The sequence below is a fragment of the Bradysia coprophila genome, unplaced genomic scaffold (assembly GCF_014529535.1).
Source record: "Bradysia coprophila strain Holo2 unplaced genomic scaffold, BU_Bcop_v1 contig_94, whole genome shotgun sequence".
Taxonomy (NCBI): Eukaryota; Metazoa; Arthropoda; class Insecta; order Diptera; family Sciaridae; genus Bradysia; species Bradysia coprophila.
In genome coordinates, this window is record NW_023504022.1 from 5766627 (window position 1) to 5793835 (window position 27209).

Genomic DNA, 27209 nt, shown 5'->3' on the forward strand with positions numbered 1-27209 from the left:
ACGCAAAACAATCGTTGGATCTTTTGGTAATAAAATTTTATTGTTTTGAAAAAGTAAAATATTCAATTTAAGAAGAGATAATTTCATTAATAAATTTGGTTTAATGGACACTCACTGCTCATAAGTACAATAATAATAATAAAATTTCTGTTGTTGCGCTATAAATGGTTGGGTTTTTTTTTCATTTCTTTAAATAGTCAAATATAAATTAACATTTTTATCACATTAGTTTTTCAAAGTTTCATCTTCTCATTTCACATTCACTTAACATTACTATCCAACTTCAAAGTTTTAAGGCTAACAATGAGTCAGTACTTCGACGAATTTTTCTCTTTTCTGATTAACTGAACCGAATTCATTGAAAAATTGAAATTAAATTCGGAATAACGCATCAAGCTCGTCAGACTTGTCTGATAAGGTCACCAACAATTATTAAAAAAATCGATAAAAAATTTCCAATTCATCTTCAGATTGGTTTCAGCCCGTCCATTCAGATTGGTCGAGATTATGATTTAAAAAAAAAAAACTTTCAGTCAAAAACACACTTCATTGTTGCACCGGCAAACAAAAAATCGGTGATGTGTTGCGTTTAATGCTCAAAAGGCTTCTCAAATTTACAATTTTTGCATCTCAGCTACATCTTTGAATGATTTCTTTCCCTTCACTATTTTCACTTTATACGAACTGTCGTCCTCTTCGATGAGTCGAGATTCATGTATGTCCGGCTTCGATCGTATGAATATCCTAAAATGTAGAATTGCATTCGATGAAACATCTAAACTGGCAACTTTTTACATAGAACATCGGTTTCAGAAAAACAAATTTCATAGCAAAATAAGCGTGCAATTGTTAAGCGGTTTAGGTTTTAGTAACTCCTGGTGTATACAAACCATCATCAAGTGTTAATTTATGTTAGATCCGAAACAGTTCTAAAGTTACAGTGAAGTTGCTGATTGACCAAATATCTGATAACGAATCCAGCCGTCGCTCTCAAGTATTCTGCATTCTAAACTAGACTAGTTTACTCGGAGCGTTTGGAGTTGATTTCCTTTAATAATCATGCCGATTCCAATAAACATTTAAACAAACTGAGCTGCTTCTACTCGTTTTGAGTGTTTTTTCCTTACTTTACTTACCGTAATGCCTTACACCTTGACAGGTCTTTGTGTCTTAAAACTCTTTATCAAAAAAATCTGACTGAAACTACACCGTATTGCGTAAATGGCTTTCATTTCAAGGATATTAGCAGAATTGGTAGATCCAGCCTCTGGACATGTACCGAGGGATTCTTTTGAAAAGCAGCCTACCGAAATTGGACGCATTTTCCAGTGGACTTTTTTATATGTGCCTAGAAAGGTATTCGACCCTCGAAGCCAAGACCACTTTAAAAAAAAAATTTCGAAGTTTGTGTGGCTGGTAAAATGTCATCCAAAACCGAAAACTTGCACTTTTCTTACAAAAATTTCTCCAGTTACACGAGCTGTACAGGGTCGTGTGGGGTGTCATTTGAAAGGTAATCACACGTACTATTGAACCGAATAGGGACTTATTGCTTTTAAAATTCATCCACACATATGTGCAGTTAACTTTTTGACTGAAGATTTACACAGTTCTTACAGAAAATTCTCGAGGTACACAAAACGTGCAAGGTTATGTGGGGTATCATTTGAAAGGTAATTTTATGTGCTTTTGGGCTAAATAGGGTCTTAAGTGGCTTGGATGCATCTACGATTAGATAGAAGTTAAAATGTTTAAGTGCCCACATTTCATCGCATATGCATCCAAATCCCATAAGACGCGAAAGTACATAAAAAATACTTTTCAAATATACCCCACACGACCATGTCCATTTTGTGTACCTCGAGAAATTTCAATAAGAACAGTGTAAATCTTCAGTTGAAAACGTCAACTGCACATATTTCAGTGTGGTTGAATTTTAAAACCAATAAGTCTTAATCGGCTCAATAGTACATGTGATTACCTTTCTAATGACACCCCACATGACCCTGTACGGCTCGTGTAACTGGAGAAATTTTTGTAAGAAAAGTGCAAGTTTTCGGTTTTTGATCACCTTTCACCAGTCACACAAGCTTCGAAGAATTTTTTACAAAATGATTTTGGCTTCTAGGGTCGAAGTCCTTTCTAGGGACATATAAAGAACTCCACTAGAAAATACGTCCGATTTCGGTTGGCTGTTTTTCATAAAAATTCCTCACCAGTAGTCGGACACCTACTGCTCTTTCATTGATAAACATTTTTATGAATGAAAGAACAGTAGGTGTCCGGCCACTGGTGCATATCCCCAGTCCATTAGCCCTACACACGTTAAAAAAAATCTTCCAGAGGAATGTCTTTTCTCTATCTGATACCAAACGATACTCTTAACTGACAAAGAATATTTTCTGAGTCGGAAAACGCATACTTCATCGAGAAGTTCTGAAACGGATTTTTTTAACGTCTTAGCAGAATAATTTTCCTTTAGAAATTGAAACCAACAAAAATCAAAGCCGATTCAAAAGTGCCCACACTACCAAACAGATTGAGTTCTCTTCACAGGAAAGAAACACACACACATCGACATCAAACCTTCTTCGTTTTGGAAATCATCTCATCGAAATTGATTAGTTCGAAAATTAGTTGAATGCTCCTCCTTTAACGTAACTCTACGAATTGTGCAAATAAAATTAGTGGAGTTGATGAATATATTTTCATTGCATGTTTTAGGACACGAATATTAAGGCCAACAAGCAAAACTTATAAAATGAGCAAAGAGTCAAGCGTTAGTGGTTTGAATAAAATTAGTAGAACGATAGTATATGGTGCAATGGCTATAATTATAGATTAAATGTCACAAGACGTCAGCTTAAGGTTCTTCCGCTCGCTGAGATATGAAATCTAAAATTATAACTCATGGTAGCATACAATATGCGGATTGATTGTAATACGCAAAATATGATCGCGACAACAACAAATCAATAAATTTTGCCTGGTTAACAAAAACAATTGAAATCCCTACAAAAGCGGTAAGCCAAGCGATACTCTAAGCTCGTACGAAGGAACTGATATGTTGACTAGGTGCCCAACATTTTGAGTTCAGATTACAGATTTGTGTTTGATTTGTATTTTTGTTACAAATTAATCGAGATGAGCGAAATAACTCAACTGTTTTTGAAATTACCAGCATGAGGACTGTTGTATACTAGGTTCTGAAACGCCTAGGTTACATTAACCAGGAAAAAGTCAGGAAATCCCATAGGGGACTTTGCACCCTTTACTCTCTCTACATCCCTTCAATTTTCATACAGAGTGTCACAAAACCTTAAAATTAGAGGGTTTGGATATGCAGAATTGTTTGAAATTACATAGCAAGGATTTTTTGTATGGTGGTGCAGTTGCTGGACTTTTGGTTTCAGAAAAATTACACTAAAATTTTTTGCCGGTTACGACGAGAATGAAAGTGTTTTTAATAACATTTATGTCATTTTCTTCAAACCACCGGTTGAGCAACTGTGGCGTCATACAAAAGTTGATTCATTTGACCCAGAAAAGGTCAAATCAGTTAAGAAATCCCATTTGCAAAAATTTTCAATTAAATTCATGTCAGGCGCACCGTGACTAGGAACGTAAGACTCGTCTGGAAATTACTATTTATGTTTGAATCGACGTGGGTCGAATTTTTCATTTTATTTTAAAACGCCTGACCTCTGGTTGCATCTTTTATAGAAGAAATTAAAAAAAAAATGTTTTTCTCATGTCTCAAGAATAGGGAATGCATTTACCGTCGATTTTGAAAAACCGGGAAACGGGAAAAACGGTAAATGAGAAAAAATTTCCCGGGAAATTTCCCGGGAAATGAATAGTACATTCTGTACTCGTTTAGACATTTTTTTTGGATGAGTTGGGAGTTTGTAACTTGCACCGATGACAAATGCTTTTATCCTATCCCTACTAAGTGGCTTATTGTGTTGGCGAAGCCCTTCAGAAATGAGTTTACCGTTCCTTTATTTGCATTTTTCAGGATGATAAAGAATTTCATATCTACATATTTCAACAGAAATATCGGAAATCGATCGTGTGAACTAGTTTCAAAATTTCTGTTGGACAGTGTAAAGATTGCATTTTTTACTATGCTGAGCGAGAAAGGAAATAAATGAAAGGTAAGCTCCTTATTGAACTGTTTTCATGAATTTTTGACGGACGTTGCTTCAATTGGTTTCTTAAAGATGTAGTAACACGATCTTCTAAACTTCGAATTCTGTAGACTTTCTAAAGAACATCAATTTCAGAGTTGCAAACTTAAGGCTAAGTACAAATGACACATTTTGCGTTGATCGAAAATTATGCTGAATTTTCTTTTGTTTGGACTGTGGTGAAAATTCAATTACAATAGAAATTACAGCATGATTGTCCAGCTCAGCAACGCAAAATAAACTGATCCTTTTTTCTCAGTCTAGGGCTGATCTTGAGGTGCAATTTACGATGAAAATGTGATGAAAATGTTCACAACGAGTTCAAATCAGATGTAATGCTGTAATGCAACTAGAAGAATAATTCAATTCAAGGTATTATTGCAAAGGAAAAATGTAAAAATCATTCAATTTTTGAAGGTCGGTTAACCGGTAAATGAAAAAAAAAATCCCGGGAAATGGTTAACCGGTTTTTCCCGGGTTTTAATTTCCCGGTTTTTAATTTCCCGGTTACATTCCCTAATTGGAACTGATATGTTGACTAGGTGTCCAACATTTTGAGTTCAGATTACAGATTTGTGTTTGATTTGTATTTTTGTTACAATTTAATCGAGATGAGCGAAATAACTCAACTGTTTTTGAAATTACCAGCATGAGGTCTGTTGTACACTAGGTTCTGAAACGCCAAGGTTATATTAACCAGGAAAACTTCAGGAAATCCCATAGTGAACTTTACACCCTTTACTCTCTCTAGATCCCTTCAATTTTCATACAGAGTGTCACAAAACCTTGAAATTAGAGTGTTTGGATTTGCAGAATTGTTTGATATTACACAGCAAGGATTTTTTGTATGGTGGCGCAGTTGCTGGACTCTCGGTTTCAGAAAAAATGACACTAAAATTTTTTGCCGGTTTCGACGAGAATGAAAGTGTTTTTAATAACATTTAAGTCATTTTCTTTAAACCACCGTTTGAGCAACTGTGGCGTCATTCAAAAGTTGATACATTTGACCCAAAAAATACCAAATAAGTTAGGAAATGCCATTTTCAAAAAAAATCATGTCAGGCGCACTTTTACGACTTTTACGTCTGAAAATTACTATTTATGCTACGTGGATCGAATTTTCCATTTTATTTTAAAACGCCTGACCTCTAGTCGCATCTTTCATAGGAGAAATTTAAAAAAATTTTTGTTTTCTCATGTCTCAAGAACAATTTTGGTTTTACATACATACAACATCGCTGAATGATTACTCTGACATGCTTAAGATGAACCATTGCTATATTGACTTGGATTGATATCTGCATAATGTAGCTTGAAGATAACAGTAGCATGTTGGAGTTCGAGGTCCCTATTCGCCCAAATTCAGTAACTTTTCCCAACCATGTCTTTTCGCCAAAAAATTTCGAATTTACTTGCGGATAAAATCGACAAATCATGACATACGTGTGAGGTATGCTTGAATAGGGGTATTCTTATAGAGAATATAGGACAGGTAAGTTTATTGAAGTTTCCTTAAAAATATTCGGGTGAATTGACGAAGTCATGGTCGGGAAGAATTATTGACCGAATGACCGAATGGAGAAGAACTCCATCTCCAACATGGTACACATTATTTAGCTATTGACTCCAGTCAATATAGAAATGGTTACATCCCACACATATTAGAGAAATCTTTCAGCGATGCGTGCAACGTGACTCTACTACACCGAAAATGAAAATCGCTCTTGAGGCATGGGAAAACATATTTACAAAAAAGAGTTTCTTCCATAAAATATTCTCTGGACCATCCTAAGTGCAACTAGGTGTCAGGCGTTTAAAAAATGAAATGAAAATTTTTACCCACCCTGACAATCTCTCATATTTCAAAGCCAAGGCAATGTCTGCAAAAGGGTTTTTTTTAGTAAAATGTGCAAATTATTTCGAATTTTCTTCTTTTTATTGTAAAAACATGCACAGCCAATAAAACTAAATTTAAAAACGAATTAGGGCACACACTTGCAACGGTTTGTTAGTAGTTCAAATTTAGTTAGTTTGTGGTTTTGTTAAGCTACAGTAGAGATTGGATTATATTTAATTAAAGGAAAATTAACATTTTGCTTAGTTATTAAGATACGAAAAATAATGTTTGTTAGTGCATTGGTGCATTAATAAGCAACATTTATACTGGGAGGGGTGTCCTAAGGAAACTGAAATCATAACACATTCAATTAACCATCAAAAATAGAAGAAAAAAAACTGAAGCTACCAAAGAACAAAGTGCATCGAAAGCCATCAAGTTACATACCTGGACAACGTTGAACTATTTGATCGACTGAAATTCGGTCGCGGTATATCTTCTAAACCGCGATGCACCGACACGCTATCCAATTCACCGTTACTCATTGCCATCAATTGCATATATTCGGGCGTTTGCAGTGAGGCCAATGTGGGTTTCTTATACATTTTCAACATCAGCGACGAACAAACTACCGAAACTGAACTCATTGCCATTGCAGCCGATGCCATCCATGGTTGCAGTGTTATTCCGAACGGACTTAACACTCCAGCGGCCAACGGTATTCCCAGTAAATTGTACATGCTAGCGAATAGAAAGTTTAGACGAATGCGTCGCACTGTGCGTCTGGATAGATCTAGGCAAGCGACGACGTCCAGCAGATCGTTCTAAATCGAATTGAGTTAAAATCTTTGTCTCAACAAAATTCTTCTCCTTACTCTCATTAACACCACATCAGCTGCTTCTGCAGCAACATCCGTACCAGCCGCAATCGCTATCCCGACATCGGCCTGTGCAAGAGCAGGACTATCATTCACCCCATCTCCCACCATAGCCACACGGAAACCGCTCTCCTGAATCCGTTGTATTTTCGCCACTTTATGCGATGGAAGCACCTCGGCGAACACTTTTTTGATTCCCACTTGACGAGCTATGCTGGCGGCGGTATTTTTGTTGTCACCGGTCAACAGAATCACTTCAATGTTCATCTTCTTCAACGTGTAAACGGCCAAGTGGGCTTCGGGTTTCACCATATCAGAACTGAAAGATTTTCAATGAACTTTTGGTGCAACGAAAAGAAAGACGAGGGTGATACGTACACTGAAACCATGCAGATCATTTGATTGTTGAATGCACACAATATGGCCGTATGTCCCATTGATTCTTCGTCGGTCATTTTGCTGTGAATTTCGGCTGGAACTAATATGCCGTTCCGATGCATCCATTCTCGATTGCCGATCAAAACATTGACGTCGTTCTACCAAACAAAGTTTATTCATCAAACGTCTGAGAAGAAGGCACAGAGATCACCGAAGTCTTACCTCAAAGGCCATTTCGTTGTCCTGTTGTGGCTCAGATGCATCGTCAATCAGCAGTATTTGCTTAAGCTCGATAGCATTTCGCTGCGATTGTGACATTTTCGGAATGATCTCCTCGACTGTAACGCCATTGATGCTCACAACTTCCTGATTACTCTGGTACAGGTTCACATAGTTCGCCATTTTATCCGTTTGCAAGCCAATTTTCAATGCGATGTCAAAATTGGAAACCTTCACTTTGATGCCACAGCCCGGAACGGCTTGAAAGTCGGTCGACTTGCCGAAAGCATCAACTTCCAGCATCTCTTTGACAAATTTGACGATAGCAGTTGCGATGGGATGCTCACTGTTACATTCAGCAGCGCCCAAAATTGTTAGCATTCGAGCGAAGGAGCACACTGTGGGTTTGACGAACATGACGATTCTCGACGTCATTGGCATACCGTGCGTGATGGTTCCCGTTTTGTCGAAAACGACCGTTTTGACTTTGTGCGCATTTTCCAGAGGACCAGCACCTTTGACAAGAACTCCATGCAGTGCACCAACACCGGTCGCCACCTGTTTTAATCGAATTAATTAAAGTGTTCGCTGTGGTGACCAGTGACGAGATCAGTGACTTACCATAACAGCAGTTGGAGTGGCTAATCCCAGTGCACACGGACATGCAATGGCCAGTACACTAATAGCGCATCGGAAAGCGTAACTGAAAATTATCTCCTCGCGATTCAATCCATGCCGTTCTGCCATCGACATTGGCAAGTGGTTTATGTTGACGTATCCACTAATCGTCCAGCCGATTAAGGTAATCGTTGACACTGTGATGACGAACGGTACAAAATAGCCAGCAATTTTATCGGCCAATTGCTGTATCGGTGCCTTTGACGTCTGAGCCTCTTCGACTAGTCGAACTATTTGCGCCAATGTTGTATTCTCACCGGTATGTGTTGCCGTCATCAATATTAACCCATTTTGATTGATCGACCCACCGATGACGACGGATTTGGTTTTCTTCTGCACAGGCATCGATTCACCGGTGATCAGACTTTCGTCACAGGTCGAATGGCCGTAGATTACCTTGCCGTCGACGGGCACTTTACTGCCGGGAACCACTTTCAAAATGTCGCCTCTTTGGACGTAGTCGACCGAAATTACTTTCTCGGATAAAATATCAAATTGTTCGTTGATGCTGATGAGAATCGCTTCGGTGGCCTTCAGGGATAGTAGCTTCGATAGAGCCTCTGATGTTTTGCCTGTAAACGGAAATTGCCATTCGTTACTACACAAACTTACAGACGGAATTAGAGGTTCAATTACCTTTAGCTACGTGCTCTAACCACCGACCAAGCGAAATAAATATCAGAAGCATTGGTGGAGCTGTAAGACAGGACGAACATTTTATATAGAAAACAAACTTGCTTTGCCCCATTCAAGGCCATCAACTTACTGTCGAAGAACGTCAAAGGTGACGTTTCCTGTTGCATTAAAATGGCAGCTAAAAGGACACCACACGAATAGATGTAGCTGATTGTCGTCGCCATCGTAATGAGTACGTCCATGTTTGTGGTACCATGACGAAGTGACCGATAAGCCTGAACATAGAAATGCCAACCGCCAAAGAACTGTACAGGTGTGGACAGCACAAACATCACTAAATTCTCCAAATTCAAACCACCTATGCCCCACACACAGCACATATTTGCATGATTATGCATCTCCATTTCGATCATGAAATAGATCATGGCTACCATGCACGGACCGCCGAACACCAGTGATATAAGGAACGCGTTACGCCATTTCTGAATTTCATGTTTGTGCTCCAAGTAGCTATGCGCCATCTTATCCTTATTCGACAGTAAATTGGCATCGAATCCCAAATCGGATATGGTTTCGCATATGTGACGCGGTCCGGTCTGCTCGTTGTTGAATTTGAATTTGCCGCGTTTCGTTGTCAGTGCAACAGCAGCGTATGTCACACCCGGAATATTAAGCACAGATTTTTCGATTTTGTTCACACACGATGCACAGGTCATGCCATGGATTTCGATTTCCACTTCACCCTCGCCAGTGCCCGGCTCATCGATGATTTCCGACGGGAAACCTAGTTCTGTGATGGACTGAGCAATGTCTTTGGGTGTTACTTCGTCGCTGTTGTACTTCACTTCGGCTTTGGCTGCCAGTAAAGCGACTAAAATACTTTCGACGCCTGTGGACGAGAAGTAAGTGAATTCGGAGGAACAAAGTCATTTCGTTCATTTCATACGTACCGTAAATTCGTTTGCAGTGTTTCTCGATAGCAGCTACACAACTCCCGCATGTCATTCCTTGAACGTGAAGGAAGCATTTCTTGATAGCTTTATTCGACGTTAAATCGTCGCCATTTACGAGCACCAATGTTTCCGATAAAGATTTTTTGGGAGATTTGTCTGAAAAGATCGGAACGGTGTTACGTGACTTCGGTGCCGATAAGACCGGTGATGGAATCCAACTGATAAAATTTTACCTTTTGCTCTTTGATAATTTTCAGTCTTAATTTGTGATGCAGACACACTGGCATCGAAACCCATATCTTCAATCATTTCGGCTATTTCACTTGGACTAGTCAAACTATTGTCATACTGAACGGTGGCACTTTTATCTTCTAAACTAACCAAAATATTTACAATGCCCGGTTTCGTCGAAATGGTCTCGGTGATATTTCGCACGCAACTCTGACACGTCATCCCTTCGATGCTTATTCGAGTGTCGATGATTTGATTCAATTCATCGTACGGACAATCGAAACCCATGTCGTCTATTTGTAATGCTATCGTTTTCGGATCTGTTAACGACGGATCGTAGTCAATGTAACCAGCATTTTCGCTCAGAACAACTTTGATTTTAACGATTCCCATTTTTGTCCGGATGTTGCCTTCGATATTTTTAACGCACGATTGACAGGTCATGCCGATGATGGGAAGACGTATTGAAGCTGTCTGCGGATCCAGCAGTCCTTCCGATTCGCTGTAGTCATCCATTTTGTTGGTTCTGGAAAAAGAATTGGAAATTTTTCGGTTAGTGAAAACAAATTGCTGGCATGACTGGCATTAAACATGGCACTGAAAGTGCAGACGTAATTTTACATCAAATACAAAAATGGTTGAACACCAGGCTGACTAACTAACGTCTGTATCACAACGGTCTAGTTACTAGATTCTAGAGCGCTGTGTCGTTACGACAAAACAATTTTTTTTTTAGTTTCACAAATTACTTATTGTTCCAGCCAACAAATTAACGTCGATTCGACCATTAACTGAATTGAACTCTCTATATAAACCGTAGCTGCAGAAGTGTTACAATCGATTACACGATTATTGCTGTCACGCCTAACTTAACACTTCGACTGTAATTTAAATTTTCTTGATTTTCTACGACCCGTGTTAAAACCAGCGATAAGTTAATATCGACCGAACAAAAAACAATGCTCTTGGAAGTATGGCTAACGTGACTCTTGACTTTATACCAACAAATTGAAACTTTAATAACGTTCAGAGAGGCCCAGAGTATTCAACGTTAATGTGGAATTGAATTTATGAAAATTATGACTTCGAAGATATTGGTGATAAAGATAACTGTGTACGACCAATTGACTGATAGATAACACGCTCAATGGACAAACTACAGATTAGGTTTCATTTTTATTGCACTATATCAATAATGTAAAGATAAAATGCGTAACGTGTCATTTGCACCCAAGTCAGTTATTTATTGAATGCACAGGCCATTGAGGAAAATAAACAAATAAAAATGTTGGAAGACATGACTGCTTTATCTCTTGGGGAAATTCTTTCCTAAATAGTAAACATAGCTAACGCCGACCCGTACGAAACACCTATTCGTATCAAAAGCCTTTAATGTGAAACTCTTCATTTCTCTTACTTCATTTTCTTCTCTGCTGAAAAACTATTCTCCCTTTAAAATCACTTACATTATCCACTCTTTGCCTTGTTATCATATACAACTAAATTGCCGGAGGCAATATAGACAGCCCCGTACGAAGTCAAATTTCATAAATTCCTATTTAAACAGCTATATACCGCTATATTTACCTATATTTCACTGTAAATAAACATTTCACAGAGGAATATGCTATTATATAGCTCTATATGCCTGTATATAGCTCAATATAGCTGTATATAGGTATATATAGATGTCCGTATATGGAATCCCTGAAACCCCACACACATAACAAATTATTTCCATGTTAACAGAAACTCTCTAAGTATCATTTTTCCCACTTTATATCGTTTTACTAAAATCCAATATGGCCGCCGGCAGCCATTTTGTTAGGAGACCGGAAATAGTACCGACGCTTTACATTCGTTAATACCTTTCAAACAAAAAAAAATTCATGAAATTCGGTCAAAATTTACTCGAGATATTGACAAAATACACCACGTTCACTGTACTTCCGAGTAGCCAGATAAGAGCTCACTCCAAGAGACCTAGCTCACGCTCCGGAGAACATAATTTCATAAAATTTTTTTTCCCTGATTGGTACGGAATAAAGCTAAAACAGACGAAATATGTTCAAATGTGGCCGACCTACAAGCAAAAACTGCTTGCCGCCCTGTGCCTGTTCCACACCAAGGGGTCTAACTCACGAGTCGGTCATCCGATTTCCATAAACTTTTTTTTTGTCGATCGGTATTGTAAATACCTTTTATTTGACGTATCACTTACAAGTTTAACGTTTAAATGTCCGGAGATATCTTCGAAAAACCGTAAAGCACTTATTGGGCCACAGCTCGGGAGGGGTCGATCCAAAATCACTCATCTTCGAACTTAGCCTGTCTTTTGACATTACCAAACGGGAAAAAAAAGAATTTTCAAAATCGGATGCGTTTTACTCAAGTTATCGTGCAGACAGACAGACGGACAGACGGACATTTTTTTTCGCGGATTTGGCATCTCTAGACAACCACAATAGGTTTCCCCTTACTCAGGGAGTCCAATTCGACGTGTTACAAACGTATGCGTAAACCTATAAGACCCCAGTACTTCGTACGGGTCTAAAAATGATTGAAATGCTAGATTGTAGTAATGTGGTTATCTGAAAGGTGTTGTCACTGAACGTTTTTATGAACTGCAATTCGGAAAATTTTATTTGTTGCTTCATGTTCTCATGATCGCAGGCAATTTACGTAATTGATAACGTGTTCCAAAGCACAAGAAAATGAACTGAAAAATGTAGTCAGTGCGGTGTTGTGTTGGGAGTTGGAAAATGAGAGAGAAAACATTTACGGCAAGCAATCAAGAAGTCGTGACTGTATTGTTCGACATTGTTTTAGATCTCATAAGGTCTTGATAGGTTGTGTTTACACGCGAAGATATTAGGGAACGGCAGTTTTTTGCCGCTAAATGCAAGAACAGTAGCACTATCGCTAAACGCTAAATGTATGAATGGTGTATTGTCAGCTAAAAAATAATTAAATTTTGACTTCACGGATTTTGACCAAACAGAATGTACCGCACAAGTGGTCTCAGGGCTCAGGTTAATTAGTTTTTCGATCAAGGTCTTATCGCACAGCAGATAAAGTCCGATCGAAGATCCGTCAGGTTATTTTTTTTACCTGACAGTACCAGGGCCTACTTTTTAGAAACTTTTAGAGAAAATCGAGAAATTCAAGAAACTTTGAGAAATTCAAGAAATTTCGAGAAATATTTCTTGAATTTCTCAAACACGGTGCGGTTGAATGAATTTTAACTGAATATTTCGATGCACTTTTGACATTTTTGGATATTATTAGTCAGCTCGGAGCCCTGAACAAGGTTCCACAAAAATTTTTGATTTTCATCCGTACCATCGGTGACAGTGGCGCATAACCTATCCTGTCTACAGAGAGAGTGGTGGAAAGCTGGTTGTGGCTGCAATCGGTAATGCCTGAAATTCTAATAACAAATGTACAAAAATTTGGTACCATAAGTGCAAGGGAAGCCGACAGAGACACGCTAAAGTTTTAAAAACGTGATTTTCAAACAGTCATACAGACGTGGATACTTGAGGAATGAAGCTAATAAATAGTTCTCGCAGTAGAGCAACATTTCCTCTACCAATGACCAAAAAATTGTTTTTGGAGACAGTCTACGTAGAGGCCGACAGTAGCTCAAAGTTTTTCCCTCATATTTGGTAAAATTTGCGAGTTTCAGAGGCACCTGTAACACATTTATTCAAATTTTTTGTAATTACAATGGTTAATTCTGAAATGCGGGAAGTCTCAGCTGTCAATCGACACCACACTTGCAATGCCTCATGTCAACAGTGCCGATAATGTTGCGTGAATAAGTGAAATGTGTCCTTCTACGACGAAATTTTGTGCTTCATTTGAAAAATCTTTGAAAAAACCGCTGGGATGATTTGTTTGATTAACAAAGTTGTAGAGACAACGAAAAAACCAAAAAACATCGAAATTTTGCTCTTTATATAGATATTTCAAATCATGTACAAAATTTCGTCGTGGAAGGACAAATTTCACTTATATTCACGCAACATATCGGCACTGTTGACATGAGGCATTGCAAGTGTGGTGTCGATTGACAGCTGAGACTTCCCGCATTTCAGAATTAACCATTGTAATTACAAAAAATTTGAGTAAGTGTGTTACAGGTGCCACTGAAAGTCGCAAATTTTACCAAATATGAAGGAAAAACTTTGAGCTACTGTCGGCACTCTGCGTAGACTGTCTCCAAAAACAATTTTTTGGTCATTGGTAGAGGAAATGTTGCTCTACTGCGAGAACTATTTATTAGCTTCATTCCTCAAGTATCCACGTCTGTATGACTGTTTGAAAATCACGTTTTTTAAACTTTAGCGTGTCTCTGTCGGCTTCCCTTGCACTTATGGTACCAAATTTTTGTACATTTGTTATTAGAATTTCAGGCACTACCGATTGCAGCCACAACCAGCTTTCTACCACTCTCTCTGTAGACAGGATAGGCTATGCACCACTCTCACCGATGGTACGGATGAAAATCAAAAATTTTTGTGGAACCTTGTTCAGGGCTCCGAGCTGACTAATAATATCCAAAAATATCAAAAGTGCATCGAAATGATCAGTTAAAATTCATTCAACCGCACCGTGCAAAGTTTCTTGAATTTCTCGAATTCGAGAAATTTCAAGAAATTCCAGAAAATTCAAGAAATTCGGGAAACTTCGAGAAATTCAAGAAATTTCAAGAAAATAATTTCTCGAGTTTCTTGAAGTTTCTCGAATTCGAGAAATTTTAAGAAATTCGAGAAAATTCGAGAAATTTCAAGAAATTCAAGAAATTAGTTTCCAAAAAGTAGGCCCTGGACAGTACACTATTCATACATTCAGCGTTTATCGATAGTGCTACTGTCCTTGCACTTAGCGTTGAAAAACTGACGTTCTCTATTGTTTTGAAAAATAACGAACACGAACAAATTTTGGATTTTTATTCGGTTTTGAAAGATCTGTGAAAGCCTCACTACTGTGCCATAATGTCCATAAAAGCCTTCGGCTCGGTACTCGGTAATTCCAAATCGTCAAAATAAACATTTTAGACATAGGTGCCGCATACGCTATTTTATCTGACAAGAACAGATATATTGATATAAGCAAATTTGAAAGATAACGTCGAGATTGTCGTTCTAGGCAGATAAAATCAATTGTCTACAGCATCAAACTCTGGACAGCTTTTTAAATAAAAGGAAAAACAGATCTGATGACAACATCACGCATATCTTCCAATCAATAACCGGACCAAAGGCAACGGTAAGATCTGAAAAATTATTCAACAGCAATTTGTACTACGTTTGGTCACTACCATTGTGTTCCGATTTTGCCTAAAGCCGAGCAAATGAATGAAATTAGTAGAATGAAGTTTGAAACAGTTGCAATTTCAGACTTCAGTAAGTTCGATGAAGTGTTCATTTCCAGTTGCGGTTTACTCAATCAATTTTTGCAAAATAAAATAGGTCCTGCATAGTACCTTCTGTATTCACCTGAAGAATGGAAAAGTGTTTCTTATATGAATGAGTAGTTAAATGCAGAAAAGGCAGAAATTAGCGAATTATAGAAAAATGAAATTTCATTCATTTAACTATTTCGATTAGGCTTACGATTTAATTTAATTTAAAAAAAAAAAATTATTGACATCAGAAGCCTATTTCACATTCAAACTGAGCTAAATGAATGAAATTTTATTTTTCCTAATAATTCGCTAATGTGACACGTCCCGCTTCTGCATTTGACTATTTCTGTCTAGTCATGAAATCATTATGCAGGATGAATTGTTAACAACGTGAATTCTAAAGCAAAATTAATTAAAAACAAAACAGAGAAGAAGAAAAAACTAAACAAACAAATACCGACGACAAACATGTTGTTTGCATAAATTATAATTTAAAACATGCAAAGTGACTAACATTCGAAAATGTTAATTTTTTACATCAAATATTGTCATTTAATTCAGTCAAAGATACAATCAAAAACCGTTTTTCAATTTTCTGAAATGAATGTAGGTATTCGCTCAAAACGTCAGGTTGGGTGTACTTTAATCTTAAACACAAAAAATGTTGTTGGTTGGATTGAAAGTAACTCTAAGTGAAAGCAGTTATAACGTATAGACAAGTCAAATTGCACATTTCACTCTAATTAGATTGCGTACGAAACCGTTCGCACAACGCACTTAACTTCACTTTTTTTGGGCGATTTAAATAACTGATTTTGATAACTTAAATTTACCCCTAAAGTTTTATCCAAATCAAAGGAAAACAATCCAATCTTTCCATCAATTTCTTGTTAAACTTTGTGCTAAACTTTGAAGTATTCAATGCAAATATGTATTACACAATCTCTCACTTCAAACTCACTTACAATACTAACAAGACCTGGCTGAAACGGAACAATAAACCATTGAATTGCAATGCTTACCCGTTTTCTTTATTCAAGCCATGCACAACCGAAATTCAGAGAGCGGACTTCGTTTTGCTTCATGTTATGGAATGGACGAATGAGTCGATGTGTTTTAATATTATGAGAGACATAGAGTTCCGTTCGTTGTGAATTAAACGTGTGAGAGAGAAACCATTGTTTGTAAGCTTTCTAAATAAAATTCACGTAAACATTTGTTGTTGTTTTTTGTAGCAACAACAACATTGATATTTCTTTCGAATTAACTGCGAAAAAGTGTTATCTTAGAACTGAATTTCTGATCAACAAATCCAAAGAGTTTAGTACGGAAAGTGTTGTCATTAATACATTACACATCGAGGTGACAAATGATGGAAATGATGCTCTCTTATATTGTGTTGATTCGAAGTCAACCGTCACGCTAGAAGCCCCTTACATCGTTTTATTTTAGACCTAGAATTATTCTAATTAAAAACGTGAGGTAAAGTTCCTCACTTAAATTCAACTTTATCTCGCGTTGTGACTAATGGTAGATTACGTCCTGGTTTGGAGATTTTTTATTTTGATGAGTGTTGTGGCGTGCAGCTCGTGTCGAAGCCGAGGGAAGCAACCACACAGCACACTAGTCAAAATAAAAATCTGCAAACCAGTACGTTGAAGACCGCCAGAAACAAATGTTACCGCTCTGTAATTGACGGGAGTCCCCAGAGGGTAGAGTAGGTTATTTTGCACGCTGCGAAAGTAATTCATTACACGAGGTAACAGTTTTGCAATTGGAGCAACAAGCTCCGATAACTGTCTTTCCGACAAGTGTAGAGTTTGTACGAAAATGACGTTAGAAGGAGCTAACAGCCGTGTAAGGATTCGAAACAAACTGTCAGAATCGTTTGACATTGAGGAAGTACTATGCCAAGGAAATCCTCTCACAACGCTGCTTTTTAATCTGATCTGCAGTGAGGGCCACCAAGACAAGAAGTTGTTAAAGAAAAGTTTGTGGCCTTGGAGAGGAAAGGTTCCGACCTCGGATTAAAGGTGAATGACACAAAAACGGAATACATGATCATCACTCATTCGAACCGACCGCCGCGAGCAGAATGTACAAATCAACGCACACACTTCTAAGGTGGTGAACGAATTTGTGTACCTGGGAACTCAGCTAAATACCGACAGCAGCATCATGGACGAAATCAAACGGCGGATAACTTTAGGAAACAGGAGTTGTTATAGTCTGTTGAACATTTTCAGGTCCAAATCAGTTAGCAGAGTTTCAAAGTGCACATTGTACAGATCGGTAATAAGAACGATTGTAACATACGGCTCGGAGTCGTGGTGCATGACACAAAGAGAAGAACAGACGTTACTCACGTTTGAAAGGAAAGTCCTGCGTACAATATTCGGACCGATTCTGGATCCGAATTAAAACAGATGGTGCAGACGATTCAACTTTGAGCTAAAACAGCTTTATGGATTGCAGAACATAGTCGGGATCATCAAACTGAATAGACTTCGGTGGAACAGATGGAGGAAAATCGTATTCCGAAGAAAATATTGAAAACCAAACCTGAAGGGAAGAGGAGTGCAGGTCGACCAAAGGCCACATGCTGCGACGCAGTCCTCTCAAATCTTGAAACAATCGGTGTCACACGTTGGGAATCGTTAGCCGCGGATAGGTCCGGTTGGAGAAGCATGTTGGAGAAGGCCAAGACCCTTAATGGGTTGTAGTGCCGGTAAAGTAAGTAAGTAGAGTTTGTATATTCGAGCCGAAGGCGAGGTATACAACTAGACTGATCGAAAAACAGTTACAGAAGCAAGTTGCTCAAAAACAGACGAGTGAGTTTGCGATCACAAGGTTGTTTTTGAATTGTTTATATTTACTCTGTTTAGTTGAATTTCACGTAAAAATTCACGAAACATTACCAGAACATTCGGCATGTAATGGACCATTTTCGCAGGGAGCAAATTGCTATGTAATGCTCAACTTTCGCATTGGGCTGGCCGTAAAAATTCTTCCAGTTTTTTTTGAGCTTTTCTCAATATGGTTTCTATGAACACCACACTGACAAAGTTACTCTCACTCAATGGAAATAATATAACAGTCGAACCCTAAATAATTTCCCTTCAATGAAATGACTTTTATGGATAAAAACTAATGTTTCTTGTCGACATTCATTACTGTGATGAATATGGCTTATAATCGTTGGAAAGTGTTCTGCTTTGCTGTATTTTATAATCCATCAATCAAAAAAATGGACGGTTAATGATGAACGGGTACTTCTGGAGCTGCTTATATATAATAAACTAGAAGACGTTAATTGTTTGTAATTGCATGGATGTAAAGACTGAGCTCCGTGTACTTTTCAAATAGTTATCAAGTGCTTTTTTAGCCTAAATATTAAAATTTGTCTGAAAATCTACAATGACACCATCTACATGTAGTTTGTTGTTAGACCTGCCTTTGAAAGAGTGGAAACTGATCAGAAATATCCAAATTATTTCAAAATCTTTAATTGCAGTTACTTCTATGTAGGATGTTGTCACATATCCACGAGCAATTAAAAATTACGCATTAAACGTAGCACGTTCTGTGCAGGTAAATACGCCATCATTAATAAATAATAATCTTTCATTTTGTGTCGTGTACTTGAAATTTGAACTCTTACACACAGACATTAGCCGGGTACCTTACCAGTGGAGTTATTTTTAGACCCGTACGAAGTACTGGGGTCTTATAGGTTTACGCATACGTTTGTAACACGTCGAATTGGATTCCCTGAGTAAGGGGAAAACTATCCGAACTAACTAGCCAAATCCGCGAAAAAAAATGTCCGTCTGTCTGTCCGTCTGTCTGTCTGCACGATAACTTGAGTAAAACGCATCCGATTTTGAAAATTCTTTTTTTTTCCCGTTCGGTAATGTCAAAAGACAGGCTAAGTTCGAAGATGAGTGATTTTGGATCGACCCCTCCCGAGCTGTGGCCCAATAAGTGCTTTACGGTTTTTCGAAGATATCTCCGGACATTTAAACGTTAAACTTGTAAGTGATACGTCAAATAAAAGGTATTTACAATACCAATCGACAAACAAAAAGTTTATGGAAATCGGATGACCGACTCGTGAGTTAGACCCCTTGGTGTGGAACAGGCACAGGGCGGCAAGCAGTTTTTGCTTGTAGGTTGGCCAAATTTGAACGTATTTAGATGGCTTTATTAGATAGGTATTGACCGTACCAATCAGGGAAAAAAAAGTTTATGAAATTATGTTCTCCGGAGAGTGAGCTAGGTCTCTTGGAGTGAGCTCTTATCTGGCTACTCGGCCGTACAGTGAACGTGGAGTATTTTGTCAATATCTCGAGTAAATTTTGACCGAATTTCATGAATTTTTTTTGTTTAAAAGGTATTAACGAATGTAAAGAGTCGCTACTATTTCCGGTCTCCTAACAAAATGGCTGCCGGCGGCCATATTGGATTTTAGTAAAATTGATATAAAGTGGGAAAAATGATGCTTAGAGAGTTTCTGTTAACATGGAAATAATGTGTTAAGTGTGAGGGGTTTCAGGGATTCCATATATGGACATCTATATATACCTATATACAGCTATATTGAGCTATATACAGGCATATAGAGCTATATAATAGCATATTCCTCTGTGAAATGTTTATTTACAGTGAAATATAGGTAAATATAGCGGTATATAGCTGTTTAAATAGGAATTTATGAAATTTGACTTCGTACGGGGCTGTCTATATTGCCTCCGGCAATTTAATTGTATATGATAACAAGGCAAAGAGTGGATAATGTAAGTGATTTAAAAGGAAGAATAGTTTTTCAGCAGAGAAGAAAATGAAGTAAGAGAAATGAAGAGTTTCACATTAAAGGCTTTTGATACGAATAGGTGTTTCGTACGGGTCGGCGTTAGCTATGTTTTTATTAGAAATTATTAGAGAAATAAACCATATTTGGCCGTCAAATCATTGCGAAACGTGCCGTGCACAACAACAATTTAATGGTGCAATATTTAGGTCTGCTGGTCTGTAGTGCTTTTATACACAAGACATAACACGTAATCTAGATCAAATATAATAATTTCGTGTCGTAGTCTACTGTAAAACGGCATGGAACGTAAGAAATGCCAATAATTCGTTTTATTGAAATTTTTTCCGAGCGGAGGAGAGAAGCAAAGGAATGTCTAAACATATTTCAACTTAATATAAGTGTGAACGCGAGGTTGATTCGCTGTGAGAATATTATGCGGATATAACAAAGGGATCTGATCAAATATGTGTTGAAATATGTAGAGTCGATATACATTTCGGAATGAATATAAATCCAGCCTTGAGCAAAAATTAAAATTGAAATTGACGATGTTTGGGGTATGCATATTACTTATAGAATAGAACAACCGGATATTTGATTATTTGAAATTAATTAAAAACTCGAAACTTTCTTTGTGTATCCACATCAGAGGCTACACCGTTTAACTTTGAAAATTTCTTCAAAATCATTGTGATCTTCAAAATGTTCAACATTTTGCGTTTACAGATTGCTACGGACGATACTGTCTTGGAGGCTTTGATTTATCTTCAAGAGCAGCACTTAATTCCAAGATATCAACAACAAAAAAACACGCAGCGCATGCAAGGTTCGACTTATCTTCATTTATGTATGTACATTTGACGATTTCGTTTTTATCAGATTGTTGAATGTCACAAAACAACAACAAGAACTCTGATTACTTGTTAAAAATTAGTTTATTTGGATTGAGTATTACACTCTGCCACGTATTCCTAATTTTAGATAAAATTAATTGGATGAAAGGTGTAATTGGATCTCCAATACATCTGACATCTGACTGACCCGCATCAAAAAGATTGAGAACAGACGTGTCTCTGAGAATATAATTTGAATTCGACGGGCGAAACAGAATAGTAATTAGGATAACGGTCTGTATGGGAAATGTAGATAGAATGCTACGAGTTTTCAACCAATAAAATATGTCTGGACACTCATAACGACGGTCGAATTAATTGAGTCATTATGGAAACGTCGCAATTAAACACTGTGATGTGTGCAAACACAACCAGCGAATGTCGATAATGTTAGTTGTAATGTTGCAAACATGCAAAGCTCTTATCAGTGCCTTACCAAATGAAACAAAATTTTTTTTTTCTCTTATCGATTCAGATGACAATGTGTTCGTACATGGACTGTTTCTGATTTCTTTTGATTTCGTTTTGTTCGATGGGCTGATTAAACTGATTCACAATTCAATAAAACACAATCTTTGATCAGAACTTAATCGAATAGAATATGAGATTGAACGACACGAAAAATGAAAATGTCTCACCTTCCGTTTTCCGTATCGGTTAACAATTTGTATCGAAAGTTTTTATTTTTTCGATGTATGAACGACATGATTGAACGTTTTCTTTAAATATTAAACTTTTTAAGTATGAAATTACTCGATTCGCTAATTTAAACAATTTCGTTTTTTTTTTAGCACCGATCACAAAGTCTTTTAAATTCACAAATTCGTATAGTAAATCACAACACCGAGACCTCAATCAACACACAGATTTTTTTGTTGGTTTTTCTTTTATAACAAGCCAATATACAATCCACTGATCGCGTACTGGACTGAATGAGTATAATAATAAAAGTTTTAAATAAAAATTGTTTAACTTCAGCTGAATAAAACCGGTACCGACGTCAACGACATTTTCGTATCAACTAAATGAATGTTACTTGCAAATCTATACACGTCGTTCGTTAAGTATCACTGTTTTATGAATAGCGCTTTGTGAGAAAAGAGATTAAATAATTTTCGATTCGAATTGTGTGTAGTGTGGTTGTCGAAATGGTATATAGAATACGTGCGAGCTTCTAATGACCGAACTTTATACGATATCAGGTTTAGTCGTATGGATGATATTACACTACTTTTATATCGAAGACTTGTATTGTCGTTTATCTCTGGCCAAAAGAGGGCTGGTTGTATTTGTTTTGGTTTGTCTAAATTATGAGTAAGATTTATACCAATTAATTTGAAGTGGAGCAAGTAGTGGGGGACTTTAAGGTACAGGTTTATATATAAGTGACTATTCCGTGTCGGCTACAATGAGAACCGTAAACTAATATTTATTATCTCTGTCCATGTAATCGAAACATATGGCATCGTATGCATTGCAAACATCACACCATCCTAATAAACTACAGAAACAATTCGAAACGTAATCATAATAACGTTGTGATCTAGTTCGACAAACACTTCGTTCTCTGCATATTCAAAATCTTGTTTCACATTCACCAATAACAATTTTTTTGTCCGTAAAACTAGCACGAAAACGTTTTTTTTTGTCTTTCTGAGGAGTTTGTTCAATGTTCAATTACGTTCAATGTCAATACGACTGGAAAAAAAACGCAAAATTGGTTCCATGTTAGTTGTTAGTATGAGATAACTTGTTGAAACACGTGGGTGCTGTTTTAGCGCAAGCGCAGGATTCGTTGAGCTCTCAACACGATGACTGTAGGAATGTTGGTTTCGAAGAATAACATTGCATAAACATGTTTTGAGGGATGTATTAAGGAAAGAGTGATAAGGCGGTGGGAACTACTAATATTTTTCAGCTTTGTTTCCTTTTTGACCCTATCATATTAGTCTAGTTTAGGCTAGTCATCTGTTTCCGAAAACGACGACAAAAAAACATAGCTAACGCCGACCCGTACGAAACACCTATTCGTGTCAAAAGCCTTTAATGTGAAACTCTTCATTTCTCTTACTTCATTTTCTTCTCTGCTGAAAAACTATTCTTCCTTTTAAATCACTTACATTATCCACTCTTTGCCTTGTTATCATATCCAATTAAATTGCCGGAGGCAATATAGACAGCCCCGTACGAAGTCAAATTTCATAAATTCCTATTTAAACAGCTATATACCGCTATATTTACCTATATTTCACTATAAATAAACATTTCACAGATAAATATATGCTATTATATAGCTCTATATGCCTGTATATAGCTCAATATAGCTGTATATAGGTATATATAGATGTCCATATATGGAATCCCTGAAACCCCTCACACTTAACACATTATTTCCATGTTAACAGAAACTCTCTAAGCATCATTTTTCCCACTTTATATCACTTTTATTAAAATCCAATATGGCCACCGGCAGCCATTTTGTTAGAAGACCGGAAATAGTACCGACGGTTTACATTCGTTAATACCTTTCAAACAAAAAAAAATCATGAAATTCGGTCAAAATTTACTCGAGATATTGACAAAATACTCCACGTTCACTGTACGGCCGAGTAGCCAGATAAGAGCTCACTCCAAGAGACCTAGCTCACGCTCCGGAGAACATAATTTCATAAATATGTTCAAATGTGGCCGACCTACAAGCAAAAACTGCTTGCCGCCCTGTGCCTGTTCCACACCAAGGGGTCTAACTCACGAGTCGGTCATCCGATTTCCATAAACTTTTTTTTTGTCGATCGGTATTGTGAATACCTTTTATTTGACGTATCACTTACAAGTTTAACGTTTAAATGTCCGGAGATATCTTCGAAAAACCGTAAAGCACTTATTGGGCCACAGCTCGGGAGGGGTCGATCCAAAATCACTCATCTTCGAACTTAGCCTGTCTTTTGACATTACCAAACGGGAAAAAAAAGAATTTTCAAAATCGGATGCGTTTTACCCAAGTTATCGTACAGACGGACAGACGGACAGACGGACATTTATTTTTTCGCGGATTTGGCATCTCTAGACAACCACAATAGGTTTCCCCTTACTCAGGGAGTCCAATTCGACGTGTTACAAACGTATGCGTAAACCTATAAGAACCCAGTACTTCGTACGGGTCTAATAACCGAAGAGCTCATCCTTGCGTTCTCTAATGTAATGAACTTTAGGGTACAACTAACGAAGTACAAGATTCACTATACATTTTTTACACTAAGCGATACATTAAGCCAACGAAGTAATAGATTTGATCAATGAGATACATCGGATGTATTGGAAATTGAAAATTGAAAATAATCTCTTTGTGTGGACGATCGTGGAAATTGTGTTTTTTTACAGCGTCGCATTACTGTCATAGAATTCCATCCATTTCAATCAAACACATACAATGGTGGAAATCAGAATTCTGGAACAGTTCTGCTGATTTTATTAGGCTTTTCAATTACAAAGAATTTACTTCCCATCCTCAGTTTCCCCCTGATGATTCACTTCATTCTATAAGATTCCTTCTTTGCTTCCCGCAACTAATTAATAAAATTTAATTCATCGCAAAGACGAATAAACCAATCTTACAGCACCGAAGGTTCATTGGAAATAGTTGACAGGCCTAATTACTGCAAACAGTACCCGTGCAAAAAGTAACACGAGCGTCAACTCAAAAACAACTGATTAAGCAACAAACAGTTGATCACATTAATAAAACCTGGAAAGTAAAAGCGTTTGTTCTATTTAAAGTAAATAAAAGAAAAAGTGACGGCAGAAACTTAATGTTCGCATTTTCAACCAGATGGTGAAATCGTAGACATTCCAAGTAGGGAATCTGCAAACTAAAGACGTCGAACGGAAAGTAAAGAGATCTTGTTCCGACTTTTGAAAATCGTTTTTTTTTGTAAATAAATCTGATCCGGTTGAACCGGACAAATGAGAAGGACCTGTTATCGGAAGTTTTAATTCTTAAAATTCGGAAATTTTTTTTGGAATTTTTTGGAATTAAAATTCCCGTTAATAAGCCCTGGAACAAACTCGTAATAGATAAGCACTAACTCACTAGACAACGATTCCTATCACTATATCAATTTGTCCTAATTGCGATGATAAAGGCATACCTATGCGAGTGAAATATGCTACCGAAGTCATTAGACGAACATGTATTGATGACAGAGAAGAAGAAACATATATTGGCGGTGTCTGGTTCGGCTTAGCCAACGAGTGGATTAAACTTTCAGGTATATCACAGATGTTATTTTCGATGACTTGTTGTTATTGATAAGATTGAAAAGGGGCTTTGTTAATAAAGAAATTGAAAAAAAAAATTGTTTTCTTCGCTCAGAAAGAAAACAAAAGACCGTGCGACACAATTATCAGTCGAATCTCGTTTGCGCTAAATACTATGTTTGTTGTAATTCATTGCGTTGTGCGTTAAACCTTGTCAGAGTGTTGACAACTGGCGACAATTTAGTCCAGTCAGGCCCGTAGCTACTAATGGGCTGAGCGATACATTACCCTGACATTCCATCCTGACATGAGCAAAAAACCGGTTTTTTCTTTAGTTTCACAAAAATATTTCTGACGTCATTTTACCTTCCCTAAGAAAGCCGGTCATGAGTACAGTTTTCACACAATTTAACATTCCACAGATGTAATATGCTTAGCCGTTTCATTGTCGAATCCATCATTTCTTTTGAATCAACAGATTGATACGAAATCTAGTACTTCAGCAGCTTTAGCAGAAGAGTATTTTTTGGTGATTTCTGTGTCTGTCGATTACATGTGACCCCAAAGTGCTGTGTCATGTGTTGAAATTGTGAATGAGGTCGTAAAAACTGTCTATTTTTACCATTCTTTATCATAACGAGAGTAACATGAAGATAATCGAAATAACTTTGAAACAACTCTTCGTGTTGCTGATCAAAAAAAACAATATTCAAATGAGTTGTGGTATGATGTACGTACCTAACAACACAAGAAAAACAGAATTAATTCCGATGTGCAATCAATATACGAAAGTAAAAAAAAAATTTGAATAAAATCATTGACTTGAATGAAAACACACCACTACCACACAATCGGACTATGAATTCTGAACTGAATTTCCATCCCAAACAAGAGCTAAAATATGATGTCTGTGAATATGTGTGTTACCGAGTGTATAAATATATGAAAACGAGACATTTTGTGATAAGAATAAAATGTGGCAAAAGTAAACATATCTGGCAGTGAGCGCAATACAACAACATTAATTTTTGTTGTATGAATACATTCGGTCGGTTTTTGTTATTTACTTGATAAAAGTCCATGCGAATTATAATGAATCTCGTTCAATGAGTTAGTAGACAATGGATCATAACTTACTCATCTTTCTTCGTCTCGATGGTACTGGCTGCTTCAATGTCGGTATTCGTGTTGACACTCATCTTTGTAGCTATTTTTATGTCAATTCTCCGTAGGATACACTAGTTCCACAATTTATTTACCACTTTTCCAGTGTATGTCACTCATCAATCATGTAACAATTAACTTAATTTAAACTGCATTTCATTCAAAAGTTGTCATATGTTACAAAATTAAAGTGTTTCTTCGGTTATGTTTCATATAAAATTGTCATAGCGTACCATTCGCGTCTGAAACTATTGTGCTCAAATGGCCATCGATTCACTTTTATATTAGTCTAACGTAGAAAACACTGGAAGGCCAATTTATTTGGTAAATAGCTAGGAATTAAGCAAGATATCGTAATCAACGATACACTGCCCACAAAATTATTTTAGCTGTCACTGTTTATAATCATCATCAAAGTCATAAAAAGCGAAACCATCTGTCAATTTTGAACAACAAGAGGGAGCTGCCGTAAAGGTTTCATGAATCACAGAAAGAGCGACAGTTATAAGGGTTATAAGCGTTATAAGAAGGGTTATAAGTTTGTTCCAAGCAAGGTTCCGAAAGAACGGCTTAAGACATCCACGAACGCATGTGACACCGAAATTAATAAACGCACTCAGTACAGATTGTGTGTGAAATCAACTTGAAGAGCAGGTTTTTTATGAAAAA

The 27209-nt window shown here is 37.1% G+C and overlaps 1 protein-coding gene and 1 long non-coding RNA gene across 6 annotated transcripts; both read right to left on the minus strand.

Moving 5' to 3' along the window:
- Positions 1-19: 19 nt before the first annotated feature.
- Positions 20-26966, minus strand: LOC119085110 (copper-transporting ATPase 1). Of its 5 annotated transcripts, none has more exons than XM_037195364.1 (11): positions 21758-22190; positions 10003-10526; positions 9767-9925; positions 8947-9705; positions 8817-8876; positions 8124-8752; positions 7506-8060; positions 7284-7441; positions 6903-7224; positions 6475-6851; positions 20-744 (listed from the first exon to the last, which is right to left on the minus strand). In XM_037195364.1, the coding sequence occupies exons 1-11, from the start codon at positions 21823-21825 to the stop codon at positions 615-617; spliced, it is 3741 nt and encodes a 1246-aa protein (XP_037051259.1). In that variant the 5' UTR covers positions 21826-22190; the 3' UTR covers positions 20-614. The 5 variants fall into 5 exon arrangements, with proteins under 5 accessions (XP_037051259.1, XP_037051260.1, XP_037051262.1 ...); XM_037195365.1 differs by lacking the exon at positions 21758-22190 and adding an exon at positions 26514-26966 and having other exon boundaries at positions 271-744; XM_037195367.1 differs by lacking the exon at positions 21758-22190 and adding an exon at positions 26115-26248 and having other exon boundaries at positions 271-744.
- On the minus strand, positions 13616-14615 carry LOC119085111. Its single transcript, XR_005089233.1, has 2 exons — positions 14386-14615; positions 13616-13857 (listed from the first exon to the last, which is right to left on the minus strand). It is a non-coding gene; the product is annotated as an uncharacterized LOC119085111 (long non-coding RNA).
- Positions 26967-27209: the final 243 nt, after the last annotated feature.

What these genes read in the sequence shown, in the direction of transcription:
- LOC119085110 (XM_037195364.1), bottom strand. Translation starts at nt 21,825, where the DNA reads ATGTCGTTCATACATCGAAAAAATAAAAACTTTCGATACAAATTGTTA. An exon ending in GTTAGAGCACGTAGCTAAAG is followed by an intron (nt 8,753 to 8,816) that starts GTAATTGAACCT and finishes TTCCGTTTACAG; the next exon opens with GCAAAACATCAGAGGCTCTA. An exon ending in ATGATCTGCATGGTTTCAGT is followed by an intron (nt 7,225 to 7,283) that starts GTACGTATCACC and finishes AAAATCTTTCAG; the next exon opens with TTCTGATATGGTGAAACCCG.